Source organism: Chiloscyllium plagiosum, unplaced genomic scaffold (genome assembly GCF_037043375.1).
Source record: "Chiloscyllium plagiosum isolate Xiang-an unplaced genomic scaffold, Cpla_swu_hap1 HiC_scaffold_34, whole genome shotgun sequence".
NCBI lineage: Eukaryota > Metazoa > Chordata > Chondrichthyes > Orectolobiformes > Hemiscylliidae > Chiloscyllium > Chiloscyllium plagiosum.
Genome location: NW_028270172.1, coordinates 49,352,944 through 49,373,466, shown reverse-complemented (window position 1 = coordinate 49,373,466; position 20,523 = coordinate 49,352,944). Strand labels below are relative to the sequence as shown.

At 40.2% G+C, this 20,523-nt stretch overlaps 1 protein-coding gene across 1 annotated transcript in view; it reads right to left on the bottom strand.

Annotated features, from left to right (window-relative positions):
• The window catches only part of tmem170b (transmembrane protein 170B), a 76,190-nt gene that overhangs the window by 10,459 nt on the left and 45,208 nt on the right, over positions 1-20,523 (bottom strand). Inside the window, exon 2 of the mRNA XM_043719032.2 lies at positions 19,440-19,610. Within this exon, the coding sequence (XP_043574967.2) occupies positions 19,440-19,610 (171 nt within the window). The remainder of the gene's footprint in view (positions 1-19,439; positions 19,611-20,523) is intronic.

The following is a 20,523-nucleotide window of genomic DNA, read 5'->3' as shown; positions in this document are numbered from 1 at the left end:
TCCATGATCTCTACATCTCCAAATCACCAATATTTTGCCAGCAGCCTCCTCATTTGTTTAATAGCGATAAAAATGTACTCATCAAGTACAGTCTTATGCAACACCTCTAATCACTTTGACCGCAATAAATACTTTACTGGCCTGTAAATAGTATGTTCCCTTTACATTAACCGCCAATCTCATTTTCCTCTTCACTTCGCTCGATTTACTGAACTCATTCTGGTTCTGGTTCTCACTTGAAGAATTCATCCGACATGCATCACAGACCAAAGAAAAAGTGAATCTCTCTCATCACGATGCTCTAACTTTGGTTCCCCTTTGTGGGATCTATCCAGTATCAAAAAGATTCTCCTCCACAAAGACCACCGAGTGTTTTGCTTGCCAGACGTTTGTTCCAATTTACACTGGACAGGTTTCCTCTCACCCTATTCAAGTAGTTCTATTCCAATTTAGAAGTTTTACTTTGGAATATTCCTTGCTTCTCTATTTGTATCATAAGGTTTAGACTACAATGATAACTCTTAGTCAAATATTGCCCAACAAACATTTAGTCCATTCGGCCTATCTAATTTCCTGTGATAGATCTAGGAATGCCTTCTTCCTACGAGGGCCAATAACATCACAATCAAGGAAATTCTCGGGCACACATTTCAGAAATCCCTCTCCCTCTTTTACCTTTATTGTAATTACCCAAATACAGACTGATAAAAATCAGCCAATATCAGCATTTTACAGTTCTTGCAAAACTGTGATCTCCCAGATTTGTTCTCCCTCATTATTGGAGGGTCTATGGAATGCACATATCCTCCTTACCTCTAACCAAATTGATTCTGTCCTTATTTCCTCAAGGGTATCTACTTTGCAACACCAAAGTACATTCAAGCCAATCCACCATTTCTTTTCTAACTGCAATTTCACATTAATCTTCATTTACCAGGTGTCTGCCTACCCTCTTGAAGTCTGTTACTATTCATTGCAATGTAATAAATGAACAATGACAAACTTATGTCATGTGAAAACTTTGAAGTTTTACCAAATCACAATCATATACAATATATACACAAATATGAAGTACACTGATAAACTCATTGAAGAAAACATTTGTTCTCTTTACGTTAGCAAAGCCGATCATCTTGAAAATCGCCAACGAGTCAGCGCTTCACCTTTTTTGTTTAAGAGAAGAATTGTCCTAACGTTTCTGATTTCTCATCATAAGTGAAGCCACTCATTCCTGTCAGCATCTGAATCAACTTTCCTGGAAAAGTGATGTCAGAACTAGTCACAATATTCCAACTGAGACTAACAAAAGGTGTTTACAAATTGGATTGGAGAACAAAAGTTCAGAATGCTTAAGGACAATTTAGATGAACGAGAGGACACCTTGTTGAAACAAATAAGATCCTTAGGAGGCTTCACAGGGTCAATGTAGAGAGGTTACTTCCACTTGTGGGACAGTCTAGACCATAAAAGGCATAACCTCAAAGTAAGGTGTCACTTAGTTCAGATGGAGACAAGGAGGATTTATTTTCCTCTCAAGGATAGGGTGCCTGTGAGATTCTTTACCATGGAGGCCCTTCAAGGCTGGGTTGTTATTTATATTCGAGAGATAGATTTCTAATCAGTAAGAAAATCTAGAGCTATAAAAGCATAAAGCAGTAAAGTGGTGTTTAGGATTAACAGATCAGCTATTTGAATTCTCAGATGGCCTGCTCCTCTTCCCACGTCTTATGGACTTATTGTCAACATGGCGGCTGCATTTTTTGTCTGGAATAGAAATCTGGCAGTCCAACTAAGCTCTCCAAAGTAAGCTCAACTACTTCCAAATGTAAGTGTCCAAGCATCCGATTGTTAGATATTTGTATCATTGATCACAGGTCAGGTGCCGGAAGAGTGGAGGTTGGTAAACGTGGTGCCACTGTTTAAGAAATGTCATAAAGGACAAGCCAGGGAACTATAGGCCAGTGAGCCTGACCTCTGTGGTGGGCAAGTTATTGGAGGTACGTCCTGTCCCTCAGGGTTCCAGGTATTTGGAAAGACAAGGACTGATTAGGGATAGTCAACATGGTTGTGCGCGTGGGAAATCATGTCTCACTAACTTGATTGTTACTTCTTCAAAAAATTCAAAGAGGATTGAGGAGGGCAGAGCTGTAGATGTGATCTATATGGACTTCAGTAAGGTGTTCGACAAGGTTCCCCATGGGAAACTGATTAGCAAGGTTAGATCTCATAGAATACAGGGAGAACTAGCCATTTGGTGATGGAGGGTTGTTTTTCAGACTGGAGGCCTGTGACCAGTGGAGTGCCACAAAGATCGGTGCAGGGTCCTCTAATATTTGTCATTTACATAAATGATTTGGATGCGAGCAGAAGAGGCACAGTTAGTAAGGTTGCAGATGACACCAAAATTGGAGGTGTAGTGGATAACGAAGAGGGTTACCTCAGATTACAACAGGATCTTGACCAGATGGACAAGTGGGCTGAGAAGTGGCAGATGGAGTTTAATTCTGATAAATGCGAGGTGCTGCATTTTGGGAAAGCAAATCTTAGCACAACTCCTACACTTAATGGTAAGGTCCTAGGGAGTGTTGCTGAACAAAGAGACCTTGGAGTGCAAGTTCAGAGCTCCTTGAAAGTGAAGTCGCAGGTAGATAGGATAGTGAAGGCGGCATTTGATATGCTTTCTTTTATTGGTCAGAGTATTGAGTACAGGAGTTGGGAGGTCATGTTCTGGCTGTACAGGACATTGGTTAGGCTGGAATATTGCGTGCAATTCTGGTCTCCTTCCTATCGGAAAGATGTTGTGAAACTTGAAAGGGTTCAGAAAAGATTTACAAGGATGTTGCCAGCATTGGAGGATTTGAGCTATAGGGAGAGGCTGAACAGGCTGTGGCTGTTTTCCCTGGAGCGTCAGAGGCTGAGGGGTGACCTTATCAAGGTTTACAAAATTATGAGGGGCCTGGATAGGGTAAATAGACAAAGTCTTTTCCCTGGGGTCAGGGAGTCCAGAATTAAAGGGCATAGGTTTAGGGCGAGAGGGGAAAGGTATAAAAGAGACCTAAGGGACAACGTTATCACACAGAGGGTGGTAAGGGTATGGAATGAGCTGCCAGAAGAAGTGGGGGAAGCTGGTACAATCGCAACATTTAAGAGGCATTTAGATGTGTATATGTATCGGAAGGGTTGGGAGAGATATAGGCCGGGTGCTGGCAGGTGGGAATAGATTGGGTTGGGATATCTGGTCAGCATGGACGGGTTGGACTTAAGGGTCTGTTTCCATACTGTACATCTCTATGACTCTACGACTCTAAGCAGACAGTACATTTTAACCAATAACTGAAATATTCTAAGAGTGAAGATGGATTTATGATGGACCTATAGGAGGTCTCAAAAATAAAACAACCCCAAACAAATGTGGAAATAGGAAGCCAGAAAGGAAAAGAAAGAAAGAGATAGACGTCAACCAGGACAGCACCACATAAACAACAGATGAAACTGAAAGGCAGTGTATGTATAGGAGCTGACGATAGCATTATATTTTGCCTACTGGTTAATGCATTACGCTCAGTGGTACGGGAAGAATGATAACATAAGGCACTTTCCTTTGTTATCATTTACACAAATGTAAATTCCTGATCAATGAAAGTTCAATGGCACCTCTGGTGTAAATGATGGTGCAACATTTCTGTTGATTAGTGGCTACTGCCACATGAACAGCTCTCACCTCCTTTAGAATATAATAAAGCACACAATGAGTTTCTGCAGGAAAATACAACTTTGTTATCATTCCACATTATGACCGATTGCCAGAACCTCTGAAGAGCCAAAATTCTCTTGGAGCAATAGATAATCAAAGCTGAAAATGTGAACTGAAGATCACATTTGAAAATAGTTCTATCTATTCCCTACAGTTTCCTCCTACCAAAAAAAAACCTAACAAATATACATACACACAGTCTGCACAAGACAAGACATCAATAAAAGGACAGGGTTCCAAAACTGAAAATCTTCCACAGCATTTCACTCCGGGAATAGTGACCTGTCATTGCAATATAGACAGTTTGTCTATAACAAGATGGTTGCGTTGTGAAACCCGTGATATTGAAAAGTTGCGCTTTAGAAACAACACTTAAAGTGTTGGCGTTGTAATCATGATACAGCCAACACACTGTTCACACCATAGAAACAGTATCCCCCATTCATGAATTGCGATACACCACATACATGTTGACAAAACGTTCATTATCACAGAACGAGCTGTACTGGAAATTCTAAGCCCTTTCTTACAGAGACCACTTTGTTGCCTCCTATTCTGCTGGAGAGGTGTAAATAAAAAAGTCACACAGGGAAACCAACATTTAAGATCAAAAATTCACATTTCAGAACTGGTTTAAATTGTCTGTCTCAATTCCTTTTCATTTCAACATGGGACCATTGTAAAGTGATGGTCATTGTTGATCTTATTTTAAATTATTTGAAAAAAAAAGCAATATATTGCAGCTACTGGAGATCTTAAGCAAAATTGGGGCGATTGAGAGTTATAAGGTAGCCAGGAAGGACCTGAAGAGAGAGCTAAGAGCAGCAAGGAGGGGACATGAAAGGTCCTTAGTTGGTAGGATTAGGGAAAACCCAAAGGCTTTCTATAGGTATGTCAGGAATAAAAGAAGGACTAGGGTAGGAATAGGTCCAGTCAAGGATAGTAGTGGGAAGTTGCGTGTGGAGGCTGAAGAGATTGGGGAAGACACTGAATGAATACTTTTTGTCAGTATTCACTCAGGAACAGGACATTGTTGCCGATGTAAGTACTGAGTCACAATTAAGTAGAATGAATGGCTTTGAGGTATGTAGGGAAGAGGTGTTGGAAATTCTGGAAAGGGTGAAAATAGATAAGTCCCCTGGGCCTGATGGCATTTATCCTAGGATTCTCTGGGAAGCAAGGGAGGAGATTGGCCTTGATTTTGATGTCCTCGTTGTCTACAGGAGTAGTGCCAGAAGACTGGAGGCTAGCAAATGTGGTTCCCTTGTTCAAGAAGGGGAGTAGGGATAACCCTAGTAACTATAGGCCGGTGAGTCTCAATTCTGTTGTGGGCAAAGTCTTAGAGAGAATTGTAAGGGATAGGATTTATGAACATCTGGATAGGAATAATGTGATCAAGGATAGTCAGCATGGTTTTGTGAAGGGCAGGTCATGCCTCACAAACCTTATTGAATTCTTTGAAAAGGTGACTAAGGAGGTGGACGAGGGGAAAGCAGTAGATGTGGGGTATATGGATTTTAGTAAGGCGTTTGATAAGGTTCCCCATGGTAGGCTACTTCAAAAAATACGGAGGTATGGCATTGAGGGCGAGTTGGAGGTTTGGATTAGGAATTGGCTGGCTGGAAGAAGACAGAGGGTAGTAGTTGATGGTAAAGGTTCATCTTGGAGTGCCTTTACAAGCGGTGTTCCGCAAGGATCTGTTTTGGGACCATTGCTGTTTGTCATTTTTATAAATGACCTGGAGGAGGGGCTAGAAGGTTGGGTGAGCAAGTTTGCGGATGATACGAAAGTCGGAGTTGTTGACAGTGAGGAAGGATGTGGCAGGTTACAGCGGGATATAGATAAGCTGCAGAACTGGGCAGAAAGGTGGCAAATGGAGTTCAATGTAGCTAAGTGTGAGGTGATTCACTTTGGTAAGAGTAACAAAAAGATGGGGTACTGGGCTAATGGTCGGATACTTGGTAGTGTGGATGAGCAGAGGGATCTTGGTGTCCATGTACACAGATCTTTGAAAGTTGCCACCCAGGTAAATAGTGCGGTGAAGAAGGCATATGGTGTACTGGCTTTTATTGGTAGAGGAATTGAGTTCCGGAGTCCTGAGGTCATGTTGCAGTTGTACAAGTCTCTGGTGCGGCCGCATCTGGAGTATTGTGTGCAGTTTTGGTCGCCATACTATAGGAAGGATGTGGAGGCACTGGAACGGGTGCAGAGGTGGTTTACCAGGATGTTGCCTGGTATGGTAGGAAGATCGTATGAGGAAAGGCTGAGGCACTAGGGGTTGTTTTCATTGGAGAAAAGAAGGTTTAGGGGTGACTTGATAGAGGTGTACAAGATGATTAGGGGTTTAGATAGGGTTGACCGTGAGAACCTTTTTCCACATATGGAGTCAGCTATTAGGAGGGGGCATAGCTTTAAATTAAGGGGTGGTAGGTATAGGACAGATGTTAGGGGTAGGTTCTTTACTCAGCGAGTCGTGAGCTCATGGAATGCCCTGCCAGTAGCAGTGGTGGACACTCCCTCTTTATGGGCATTTAAGCGGGCATTGGATAGGCATTGGAGGATAGTGGGCTAGTGTCGGTTAGGTGGGCTTGGATCAGCGCAACATCGAGGGCTAAAGGGCCTGTACTGCGGTGTATTCTATGTTCTAGAAGTTGCAGGAAAAATTCAGCAGTTCAGGCAGCATCTATGGAAAGAGAAACAGAGTCCAATAGGACTCTTCCATAAATTCCAAATTAGTCTGATCAGACATGAAACATCAACTGTTCTTCTCTACACTGATGCTGCCAGGACTGCTGAGTTTCTGTGGTACTTCTGCTTTTCATTCAATACTGGCTGACTGCTGAGTGTCAAAATATCAATCGTCTCTTGATGCAATAATTGCCAGTAAAATGGCTTAAGGGTTAGGATATTTATTTTCTTCTAATTTTATTTAATTTTTTAAAAAATGATTCATTAGTGGGATGTGGGTGCCACTGGTGATTAAGCATTAATTGTCCATCCGTAATTGCCCTGAAGACATTGACGGTGAGCGGTCTTCAACTGTAGTCCTTGTGGTGTAGGAACTTGCCAGTGAGTGTGTGTGGCACAAGTATGCAGTGCTGTCTCAGTACTTCCTGGATGTTACCCTTTTAGATGCAGAGGAAGCTGTTAGCTCCACGGAATAGCTGTCTAGTTAAAATATAAACATCTTTGACTTGGCTTTTTACAATGTATTCCAGCATAAATATATATCACACAAGTTTCCCTGCAGTTAATCTTCCAAAATTCTTTGTTAATATTACAAGCTCAAACCTCTCATCTACTGTGTAGGACACTATTTCAATAAAAATTACTGCTGTCCGGATATTATGCAGAGCCTGGTTTGTAGGATTTAACAAAATCACATCACTTCTGAAGCAGTTTGGAAATTCTTGCTGTGTTGTGTTATGTCACCATGTTATAATGCGTTCAAACAGAATGACAGCAGTGTCTTATTGTTCCAGCATAAACACTGCAGCTGGCAAGTGCTGTTTAACTGTACAAGATTTGATTTGCAATTTAAGGTGTATGTTAAGTGGAGGTTACAAGGCATCATATAGTAGATATTTCACATCAATACACCTTCACTGTACCACAATCAAAATATGTTGACAACTTACAACAGTGGAAATACCCTCATTGACTTCCCGAAGGACGTAGCATTTAAAATCTAAATCATAGGTAAATTATCTGGGTTAATCATGGTCTTGCTTCAAGATGAGAACATTAATAGGGCCCATTATCTCAAAAAGAGAGTCAAGAGATTTTTTTCTTCTTTTGAGCAATGTGGGGCCACTTTCCAAGTCCCCAATACATCCACGTGCCATCCAAAGCTAGGGCTCCAACATTGTGAAAGCAGATTGTTCTGGTGGTTTTACAATGCAGGTTTCTTTTTAAAATGACTTCTATAAAATGATCATGTAGTTTTGTCTTTTGGGAGTATAGACTGGAATGGAATTTGGATTGCTATGAAAAGTGAAATAGCAGAAAAGCTCTGCAACACAGAAGAATCACTAGTTGCCCATTTTTGGTCATACAAAAAAATAGAGCTTTTGGGAGCAGCCAGAGGGAGAGAGGAGGAGAGGGGGTTTAAAAAAAAAATAAGGAGAGACAGACAGGACAGGCAGCAATAATGAAACAAGAAAAACTGCCCAAAGACAGCCCTCCAATTGTAACAAACTGCCAAAGTGGCACGCTCAGGGAAGCCATCATCATTACCCAAACTTTGATCATCATTCAGAGCCTAAAACTGAAAATCTCTCTCTGCCCCCTCTCTTATTCTGGATGAAAAGAGAGCAAAAACATAAAAAAAAAGGGTTAAAAGACTGGATTCAAACAAAATAAAACATCCTAGGTCCATAAGATCAACCATCAAATCAACAACGACCATTGCTTGCCCCAGCGCACTCATGCGGAAATCAAAAAGAATTAAGACAGACAATTTAAACCAGTCCTGAAATGTGAATTTTTGATCTTAGGAATGTTGGCTTCTTTGTAATAATTAATGTAATTTATTATTACAAAAAAGTTACAAGTATCAAACCATTTATGTTAAGCATGAATATGCACAAGAGGTTTCTAAAGATATATAGTTTAAGCTATTGTTACAAAATGGCCAACAACTGCCACTGACAAGCTCTTCAGAACATGGCTACAGTAGTTCCAGTGTATGGGAAAATATTTGCCTAATGTAGTCTCAACAAGTAGGACAATAGCAAGACTGTTTAATCAAGGTTACTGGCTGGGATGGAATGCACAGCTGCAATTTCTTACATAGACAAGAACATTTTACACTAAGTAGTCATTTCTCTTGAATGATTTAATCAATCTGTGACAATATTAAAAAGTAGGTTTTTTTCAGATCAAAGATATAGTTATATATAGATTCCATAGTAGCTATAGATCTACATATGTATGAAAAATAACCAAAAGAAAATGATTCAGGCAAAAGAAGTGGCCCCTCTTATCATCAAAGACTGAAAACATCATGTGTGGGTGAACCAGCCTGTCCATTGGTTTAAGATGCAGTACCAAAAAGGCAATTACAGAGGGTCATCTTAGCGCTGCTGACCAATAATGTCAAAGGGAGAATGTGTGCATTCTAGGTATTAACTACACGCAATCTGAAGATTTTGTGTACCTTATTGGGAAGATAATCTGAAGCTGTAACAAAGTTCTACCTAAATCTACCATAAGACTCGGACTCTCATGATTAAATAGGAGATCTAAACGTTGTGCAGCGAATCCTTTCCTTTGTCAATATTTGTTAAAATGTATTACAGTAAACAGAACTCTTTCTGAATTACTTTTGCCCTGCATTGCAGTCAAGCAAATTAGTCTTCTTGGTGGTCTAACTGGAATTTCATGATTTGGAGACGCTGGTGTTGGACTGGAGTGTACAAGTTAAAAATCACAACAGGTTTGTCAGGCATGACCTCCCCCTCACTAAATCCATGCTGACTTGTTTAATCCAACCCTGCACTTCCAAGAATTTAGAAGCCTCATCCTTAAATGGACTCATTCTAGGATTTTACTTACATCTGATGTTAGGCTAATCGGCCTATAATTTTCCATCTTTTGTCTTGATCCTTTCTTGAACAAGAGGTTTTCAACACCGATTTCCCAATCATCTGGGACTTTCCCCGACTCGTGATTTTTGAAAGATCACTGTCAGCGCCTCCGCTATTTCCTCAGTCACCTCTCTCAGAACTCTAGCATGTAGCCCATCAGGGCCAGAAGATTTATCAATTTTTTTTTTTTAAGACCTTTTTGCTTTTCTAGCACTTCCTCTTTTGTAATGGCTACCATACTCCACTCTGCCCCTTGACCCTCCTTAATTGTTGGGATATTACTCATGTCTTCCACTGTGGAGACTAACAAAAGTACTTATGTTCTTCAGCTATTTCCTTATCTCCCAGCACTAGCCTTCCTGCATCAATTTGGAACTGCCCAATTTCTACTCTTGCCTGTCGTTTGTTTATGTATTGAAAGAAACTTTTATATCATTTCTAATATTACTGGCAAGCTTACCTTCATATTTGATCCACTCCTTCCTTATTTCTCCCTTTGTTATCCTGTTTGTTTTTGTAGTCTTCCCAACTTTGATTTCCCAGTGCTCTTAGCCACTTTACAGGATCTCTCTTTCTTTGATACATTTCCTGACTTCCTTTGTCAGCCATGGCTGTCTAACCCTCGAATCTATCTTTTCTTTGGGATGTACCTCTGTAATGGTGTCCTCAATTACGTCCAGAACTCCTGCCATTGTTGCTCTACTATCTTCCCCACTCTGCTCTGCTTCCAGTCAATTTTCATCAGTTCCTCTCTCATGACTCTAATTATATTTAACTGTAACACCACTATATCCAATTTTGCTTTCTCCCTTTCAAACTCCAGACTGAACTCTACCATATTATGATCGCTGCCTCCTAAGTGTTCCCTGACTTTAAGATCTTTTATAAAGTCTGGCTCATTACATAGTTCTAAGTCCAGAATAGCCTGCTCCCTTGTGGACTCCATCACAAACTGTTCCTAAAAGCCATCCTGTAAGCATTCCACGAATTCCCTTTCTTTGGATCCACCAGCAACATTATTCACCCAGTCCACCTGCATATTGAAGTCCCCCATGATCACCGTGACCTTGCCATTCTGACATGCCCTATATTTCCTGGGACATCTTGCGTCCCTGGTCCTGACCACTGCAGGGAGGTCTGTACATAACTCCCATTATGGTTTTATTGCCTTTTTAGTGGTTCCTCAGCTCCACCCACATGGACTCCACATCATCTGACCCTATGTCATTCAGTGCCATAGATTTGATCTTATTCTTAACTAAGAAGGCAATCCCACCACCTTGTCCGTCTCCCTATCTTTTCGATAAGTTGTAAATCCTTGAATGTTTAACTGCCAGTCCTGAACTCCCTGCAAACACGTCTGTGATGTCTATTACATCATAATCATTCACACTTTGTGCCATTAAATCATCAGCTTTGATACAAGCACTATAAGCATTTAGATAAAGCTCCTTAATGCTAAACATCTTATCCTCATGATTTCCAACATCTCTAGTAATATGTCCTAAGTTATCATTTCTTTTTGCTTCTTTCCTAGCCTGTTTTGAACTTAAACTCTGCACACGTGCTGCTGATCTTTCTACTTGACTCCAGCCTCTCTGTTGCTTTCCCTTCCCTCCTACGCAAGCTTAAAATACAAAGGGACCAGTGTGTCCTTGGACATAAAACAAGTTGTTAGTATGCAGACACAGGAAAGGTAGGTAACCAAATGGTCTGTTGCCTTTATTGCAAGAGATTCAAAAGGAGAGAAGTCTTGCTACAACAATTAAATCGGTAAAGCACACCTAATGTATTGCATACAATTTTGCTTTCCATATTTAAAAGAATGAAATAGTTGGGTTGGAAGCAATTCTGATAAGGTTCATTAGACCGATTCCTGGAATGAAGGGGTTAGCTTATGAGGAGAGATTGATGGTTTTAAGGATTTTTTAAAAAGGTGGATAAGCTGGCAATTTGACAGGAAGTCATATTCTGCTTGCAACACTATTCTACCAATTAAATGTGAAAGGTAAGAATGAGTAATTATTGAGCTGAGTAATTGAGCTTTCACAACCACTAGGCTGACACCAGCATTGCTAAAGATCTTGCAAGCGATTCAAGAATGAATCCTCTATGTTTTAACCTCCATCAAAACAATGGTCTATGCCCAATCAGATTCACTCCTCCACAATTGAAATCTAAGAACTGTAGTCTGAACACCACATTGTGAATTAATGCAGCATTCAAAACTCTGCCACAGGATGCAAGATATTCAACTCGCCACAGTAGTGTGACTTACTGTCTGCATTTAACTTAGACTGGTGGTTACCATTGTGCAGCTTTACATGATCATAAATCATTGAATCCCTACAGTGTGGAAACAGGTCCTTTGGCCCAACAGGTCCACAGTGACCCTCCAAAGAGTAACCCCCCCAGACCCACTTCCCTACCCTACTACTCTACATTTACCTCTGACTGATGCACCTAACCCTACATATCCCTGAACAGTATGGGCAATTTAGCATGGCCAATTCAACTAACCTGCACATCTTTGAATTATTGGCGGAAACTGGAGGAAACCCACACAGACATGGGGAGTTTGTGCAAACTCCAGACAGATAGACAGAGGCGGAAATGGAACCCAGGTCCCTGGCGCTGTGAGGTAGCAGTGCTAACCGCTGAGCCACCGTGCTGCTCAGTAGATAAATTGTAGATGCCAAGAGAAGGTTCCCTTCAATTAAAAAAAAACAAACTATGGGTATTAATTTAAAAATAAGGGGTCTCCATTTAAAATGGACGTAGGGAGGAATTTCTTCACTCAGTGGGTCACGCAATTATGAATCACCACAGGAAATGACGACATCACCAACCCAAGGAAACCAAAAACACAAATAAAAAGCGGGCCATACTAGTGCTTCATGGGAGGCTCACTGATGTTCCCTAGTATGGTGACAAAACGTCTGAAAACAAACCTTCCCGCTCAGTGAGCAAACTTACATCCATTAGGAAATTTTCTATCGAGAAAGCAATGATGCTAGGTTATTAACATATTAATTTAGGCAATACAGTGAATCAAGAGTTTATGTAAAATGGCTTACTCCTCTATCTTACATTCTTTAAACCAAATTGGATCAATATGGTAAGAATAGTTAAAGAAAGAAATGAACAAGACTTTACTACATCATGTGTATTACAGATCTGTATATGTTGAGGGATTGACTTATAACTACAATACAAGAACAGGCCTTTTGACCCACCAAGCCAGCGCCAAATCCTTATTTAAACCCACTTATTGCCCATGTGCCGTGTTCACGGTTCTTTCGGTTCACCTCATGTTCATGGTCTATCAAGATACAGATTAAGTATTAACGTGCCTGCTTCCACCACCTCCAGCGGCAGTGTGTTTCAGGCATCACCACACGGAGAAAAATCTTTCCTACACTTCTCCCCCACACTTTCATCTGCTCACCTAGAAACTGGTCATTGACTTTATCACCCTGGGAAAAAAACCTTTCCACCCTATCTATGCTTCTCAATTTTGTAGACCACGATCAAGTCGTCCCTCAGCCTTTCCAGTGAAAAGAATCAGAGCTTGTCCAACCTCTCCTTATGTCCAAAGCCCTTCAGACTAGGCAACATCCTACTAAACCTTCTCTGCACCCTCTCCAAAGCATCTACATCCTTCTGGTAGTGTGGTGACCAGAACTACATGTAATATTACAAATGTGTTCTAACTAAAGTTTTGTTTGGCTGTCAGAGTATGATTCATGAAATTTAGCGAGAAAATTTTATGTACAATAAAATCAGAGAAAGGTAACTAATCGTGCTCAACATTGCAACTTAGTTGGGGGTGTGGCATTTAAAAACATCCATTAAAGGAATCAATTTTGAAATGCTGCAAAGGGTTTTACATTCCTGGAATCAGCTCCACTTATAAGAATAAACAATCCCTTAAAGGTTTACGAAAGTTAAAACAAGTTTCAACAAGAATTTTTTTATTACATCAGGATATGAAATATTATTGAAAATCTTAAATGAAAGCCAATTAATACATCACTTCAGGTCTTTAGCTATCATCATAAGACAGCAGGTAAAAAATCTGGATCAAATTACTGAGTGAATAGGGCTATAATCAATGAATTGAAAGTTACTGGTTTAAAAAAAACATATCAATCAAGACCATATGCTGTCCACATCAGTGGTCAAGTTGCATTTATGTTATATGTTTACTGGCTTCATCTTCTGCCTTAATCTCTCTTCAACACAATAACACACACCCCTTTGACCTTCAAATTTTGTGGGATTATGTTTGACAATCTCCAGTTTCCCCTTCCAGAGTATAGACGTCACATCCCCAAGGAGCTAAATTGTCAGCTCTGGTGTTTCTCCAGTTTCCAGGCTCCTTCCCACGTTGGTTTCTCTCATTCATTCACTTAACTCTCAACTTTTGTTCATTGCCATTACATGAGCTCTGAAATCCACAGAATGTTATTGCAGGTAGGAAGGCCATTCAGCCCCTCAAACCTGTACCAGTTCTTTTGAAGAGAAATTTAATCAATTGTATCACCTCCCTGCACACAGTCTCTCCCTCTCCAACACACAAGTATTAAATTTCTTTTTGAAAGCCAATTTAAATCGCCAACACAATTTCAGGGAGCATGTACATGTCAAAGCCTAACTGTGAAAGTTTTTCCTCATGGCACCTCTAGTTCATTTATCAACTTTAAGTGAATCTATATCTGAGCCCTTGGATTACCAATCCTTAAGCCACTGGAAACACTTTACATTTACTAAGAATATGGTGTTTAGGAGCAAGATCAGGCTAATAAAATGTCAGAGGGAGTCTTCTCTGCCATTAATATATATGATGTTGATCAAGCAGAGGTGTCAGCCCCATTTTCTTATTGGCCCTCCTTATAATTTAATCCTTAGTTATGTTTTTCATATCTGCATCAAATCCCCTCAGGTTTCTGGGGTCAGTGAAGAACAACCTCAGATCCACAGCAGTCCCTGATTCCTAGAGCCATTCTAGGTGAATCTTTGGACTCTCTACAAAGTCTTCATCTCCTTCTCATGTCCAGAATTTGAATCCATGGGCAGAGTGGGGTTGATCTGTCTCGATATAGGCACAGGACAGCTTTTCGGTTTGTGTACTCTACCTTGTATTATAAAAGTTCATTAGAAGTGCAGGTTTCAGTATGATACATAGTCAGAGTCATACAGAGATGTACAGGACTGAAACAGACCCTTCGGGCCAACTCGTCCATGCCGACCAGATATCCCAACCGAGTCTAGTCCTACCTGCCAGCACCCGGCCCATAACCCTCCAACCCCTTCCTATTCATATATCCATCTAGATGCCTTTTAAATGTTGCAATTGTACCAGCTTTCACCACTTTCTCTGACAGCTCATTCCATATACATATCACCCTCTGAAAAATTTGCCCTTCTCACCCTAAAACTACACCCTCTAGTTCTGGACTCCCCCACCCAAAGGAAGAGACTTTGTCTATTTCTCCTATCCATGCCCCTCAATTCTATAAACTTCTAAAAAGATCATCCCTCAGCCTTCGAGTTCCAGGGGAAAAAAAAAATCCCAGCCTATTCAAACTCTCCAGCCCAAGCAACATCCTTGTGAATCTTTTCTGAACCATTTCAAGTTTCACAACATCTTTCCGATAGGAAGGAGACCAGAATTGCACACAATGAATTCACAATCATTATTTAGTCAGGCAAATGCAACTTGGTCATTCATATCAAGCAACTAACCCACCCCACTTTTCTGAACCTCACCATATGAAATATCAGGACAGCAACACCCCAAAACCAAGTACTATTGAGAATTTCTGGAATTAGCAGCAAATCAACTGCAATGTACTATTCATATTCTAAACTAAAAGGGCTTTATTAACAAAACTGAGTGACAAATATTTTCTCATTTTAAATTAAAGTTAACCAATTTACAAATTTCCAGCAGCAAGCATTTAATAGGAGAACATACTAGAGATACTGAAAAATCTGTAATACAAACAGAAAACCAGTGATATAGTCAGCAGCCAGGCAGTATCTGGAGAGTGCACATGAGAGAATCAATGCATCAGGGGCACAATCTACACTAGCTCTGACAAAGGGTCACTGATGTCTAATTCTCTCAGCATAGGTGCCATCATATATGCTGAGGATTTCCAACATTTCCCATTTATATTACAGCAAATATAATTATGCACCTTTTGCAGCTGCATTCTTCTTTCCTTCCACCCTCAGTTGCTTCCCTCTTCCCTCCCACATTTGCTGCTGATTCACTACTATTGAGACAGTGAACATATGTGGGTAAGAGCACACTATAATTAGAAAAGAGCAGTTTCTCACAGGCTATGTCCCTTTCACTTATACAGACTACCTTGCTCTGACTGGTCACCCTTGAAGTTTTTTCTTCCCTGGTGCTGCGGGCAAAAATCACCCTCTGCCCTCATATTTTAAAATGCTGCAAGTGACAGGAGATGGTTACTTGAGAGACAGTCGGTCAGCACTGCAGGAGACGGAGGCTTCCTGAAGACCCCAGTAATTAGCATGATCAGTACCATCCTCTCTCAGCCACTGCCCTCACCCTTAATGGCCTAATCATCATTACACTTTGCAAAATGGGCTCTCATCTCTGTTCCCTCAAGGTTTAAGAAAGTAAGCTTGAATAAATAAGTGGACAAGTGGTTTAGCCATTCACTGCTAGATCTCATTTGTGAAATCAGTTCACCTTTCTAGGATAACACTAGAACATAAAATGTAATTTCAGTTTCTCTCCTTTGATGAAATTCCCCTTCCAAGCAGGACTGCAGAGATCATGGATTTTTTATTACTAAGATCAAGGCCACCCATCAACTGCTACGTCTCTTCTTTCACCAAACCCACGAGGTCAAACTTTCTCTAAAGCTATCCATGCACTAGCCTTGAAGTTGTGACTCTCTCTGGATTCTTTCCAATTTTGTGTGCTCTCCATGCTCATCATCCTGTTCATGAGACCAACCTCCTACTGCTCACTAAACTACTGACAACTGTTACAATAGGAAGGTTAAAAGTATTACGATGTTTTGGATGCGATCAGTAAACGTAAGGGGAAATTAAGGGAGTTATATGACATGTTCTACAGTCTACCAGACAGTAAGCCTGGCTAGTTTATGCTTGATATCAAAGAACAGCTTAGATTGTTTATTGGGAAGGCAATGCAAGACATTTCGGCTTGAAATCAACACCAGATAGAGTTTGCAAGCTCCTTGCAGTCTCAGTCAATGTTTCTTGATCTAAACTAGATTCTGATAAAATCAGACATTTAAAATTCTCACCGAAATCTCTCTACAGATTTGCTGTTTCACATTTATGTAATCTCTTTCAGCCAACAATGCAGAGGTGTCTATAGTCCTCTAATACTGGCCTCTTCAACATTATCGATTTTAAAATTCATTCACCATTGTTTGTGGTTTGGTTTGCAACTGTTTCAAGCTCTGCAACTTCCTTCTAAGTTCCAGAGATTCTTTCATCTTTCATCCTTTTAGTGACCCTTATGAAATCCGTTTTTGAGCTGTGATCTAAGAACTGTGAGCTAAAGATGACCTCTGGACTGTGGGCAGCAGCATATATGTTTAAAAAAAACGCAGAACAAATGGATATTCATTAGGCCAGCCCTGGAAGTTAAGCGCAGGTTGGCTTTCAATCAAAAAGGTTCTACAGACTCTGACACCAGGGACAGACATTATGTTTAAAAAGTTGACATACATTGGCCATTAAAAAGGTCAGTGCCTGGGAACTGGTTCTTCTAAATCTGAAGTAGAACTTATCCTCCAGAAGATGGCAAATGTTAAATGGTAACCAGAACCTCATGGGGAGACAGGCCGGAGTTTTGAACTCTGTTTTAGACTGCATTTTCTGTTAGAAGAAGGAGTTTGACTGGTGATGCTCTGAAGTCGTCTGGATTGGGGATGGGCCCTCCCACCTAATCAGCAAATGAAACCTTCAAGCAGATGTAATTAATGCCTACTTAAAAAGGGACTCATCACACTGTCACTTATCAACTTACCAATAGGCAGGAGACATGACAAGCAGCACCCAGTATCTCTGAGGGGCTTGGCCCAACACTAACCTGTCAAATGCCCCAGTGGACCAAGACAAGGCACATTTTCCCTAAATATAAAAAAGCAATGCAGGACTCCCACTGGATCTTCAGACAGAGATCTCCATCCCATGCCATATCTTAAAGCCAAGACATCAGGAAATTGGTCATATTTCTCTGAAAATAATGTGTATCCAGTTTATTTTTAAGCAATCCCCACATTCAATAAAACACTTTAAAAGCTACAGAATAAATACATGTAAGAATTATCTGGAATCTCAGTTTAAGCTAAAAATTCTCCCCATTGCTCAACATTGTTTGAATGTTAGATCAAAACAGGACTTTGAGATTGGGTGCAACCAGTATAACACGAATTCAAAAAGATATGGAAATGGAATACAGAAATATTAAGAGTATAAAAGAAGTCCACAAATATGTATGGACTGCACGATGAATGCAAACATTTTAAAACATTATGAACACTTTGCCCCGGCAAACTGACTGGAAACTCTGCCTGACTTGTGTTTCTCCTTTGCTGCATGAACTTTGTGGGGCACAGGTTTAGATAGCAATTGTAAAGTGTTGCCTTGTCAGATCAATCTAAAAATGAGAATGCAAGAGGGTTGGTATTGACAATACAAAAACAACTATATACAAATTGATGTGAACATGGTTTTAAATTTAATATGCCTGCCAAAGTTTCATGGTAGATATAAATATGTGCCACAAAACCAAAAACGTTGGTGTCAATGCCTTAAAGAGGCATTCCTGTGTTAATAGCATTGGTATTGAACAAAAACTCAAACACTGCAGTCATTAACCCCAAATCTGTGCAATTTTTGATGACAATTTGCATCAGTCTTCATTCATCATCTGAATCTGACCACAAGTTCAGGGAAAGTATTTTGGAAAATCTGATGTTGCAGTCTACCTGCTCTGTCTCAGTCTGTGGTGTGACATGATCTACTTCCACCACTGAATTGGCAAAACAAGTTACTCAAATGAAAGCTGCCCTTTCACCAAGCAAAAAAAAAAAAACACTTATTTGTCATAATGGACTAGAAACATTAGCTCTGCTTTTCTCTTCACAGGATGTGGTCAGACCTGCTGAGTTGCACCAATTCTATTTTTATTTCAAATTACTATAGATGCTGAAGATCTGTTTTATCCCCCCATTTAGCGTTCTCATTGGGCTGTTAGAAAGCTGATAACAAGCTTATCCTTGTTCAAAGAGCTGTAACTGGGTCTTAATGGCAATGAGGAAAAATTACTCAAAAAAATCAGTCTAATGCCAATTTGGAGGCGGGGGGGGGGGGGGGGGGAGAAAAAGAGGGGAAAAGGAGAAGAAGGTTGTTATGTTCTTAAAATTAACCTGTTTAACTATCTAAAAAAAGCTAGTACATTTTATGCATATTTTAGCTTCCACCTTATTACTCCTATTTCCCCTCGGTAAAATGTTCACAGTAGTGATTTAGTGCTTTTCATGATGCTTCAGAGATGACTAGACCAATCAGTAGCCTTTCTTCAGGCTCAAATCCCCATCAGGTTGCTAACAGGTTTGCCAGTTATAATGGCAAACATTTCATGATCTTATCAATTCACGTTATAATTAGTCTCATGACACACATCCATTATTCTGTTCTCACAAACATTTCCTGTTCAATATCAGAAATAAAAGTGACTAATAATTCCTGAAATGACAACACTTATTCTTGAGGGGGTCCAGACTGTCAGAAGCCTCAGTACTTTTAGATATACTTTGTGTGCCTCTGTTTGGTGAGCAGAATATTGCATTTTGCAGTGTGCAAACATCAATCACAGCACCATATTTAGAAAAAAAAAGGAGGGGTAGAGGGGGGAAATTTCTTTTAAACCTCAAAGAATATACAGTACATCAAAATGCAATTTTCTTTTACAATATTTAGTAGCCAGAAGTCTAGGCAAAGGCACAGAATTTAACTGTAGCTAGCAACTGTAACTAACAAAATAGCACCTATGTAACAGCACAAACACTTACTGGTAATCATTCCTCCAGTTATGGATGCCAGGAATCCCACAACAATTGCCACCACTGATATCACTCTCCCTTGCTTGTGCCTTTGAAGCATCACAAACATCAGCAGTCCCACTGCACCATGCAGAAAGAGAGAGGAGAAGAGAGCCCACAGGAAAACCCAGTACCACATTTCTGGGAGAGAAAAGAAATAATTAATTAGGATGGATAAGTAAACCAAAAATATTTATAATTACTGACATACATGAAAAGACAAGACACATAAGCGTATTAAATCTTCGACAAAGAATTGGGTGAACAAAGCAAAACTCCTTGAAAGAAACAATCTAATTTCCCAGGAATTGGCTGCGATAGGGTTAAGATTTCTCTTACACACCATCTGCCGGTCATGAAAACTTGTTTCTGCAAAACCCACTGGATGTTCTTACTGTCTGCAGCAATTACCTCTAGCGGCTAATTTTAGCAATCAAACTCAAATTTGCTAACAGTTAAAATTTAAGATAGAAAATCGCTAAGGTTATTCACAGATGAATGTAAAAAGGGATCATTTCAAAAGTTTCAAGCCAAATTGGTGGCACCTTAAAAAGATTTTTCACAACACTGAAATCTAATAATACCTAGCAATTTTACACAGTATCCACCCTAAGATTTGCTATTACATTAAACAAAGATTTACAAGAACAGGATTAGAACATAGAAAGTGCAGCACAGAATAAGCCCTTTGGCCCACAATGTTGTGCCAAGGTTTAATCCCAATGTAAAATATAATAACTTAACCTATGCACCCCTCAACTCACTGCTATCCATGTGCGTGTTCAGCAGTCACTTAAATGTCCCTAATGACTCTGCTTCTACCACCATGCATTCACAACTCTCTGCGTAAAAAACCTACCTCTGACGTCTCCTCTATACCTTCCTCCTAATATTTTCAAACTATATGACTCCACATACTAGTCAATCCTGCCCTGGGGAAAAGTCTCTGGCTATTGAGTCCATCTATTCCACTCATTATCTTGTATGCTTTGATCAGGTCTCCTCTCTTCCTCCTTCTCTCCAGAGAGAAAAGTCAGAGCTTATTCAAGCTTTC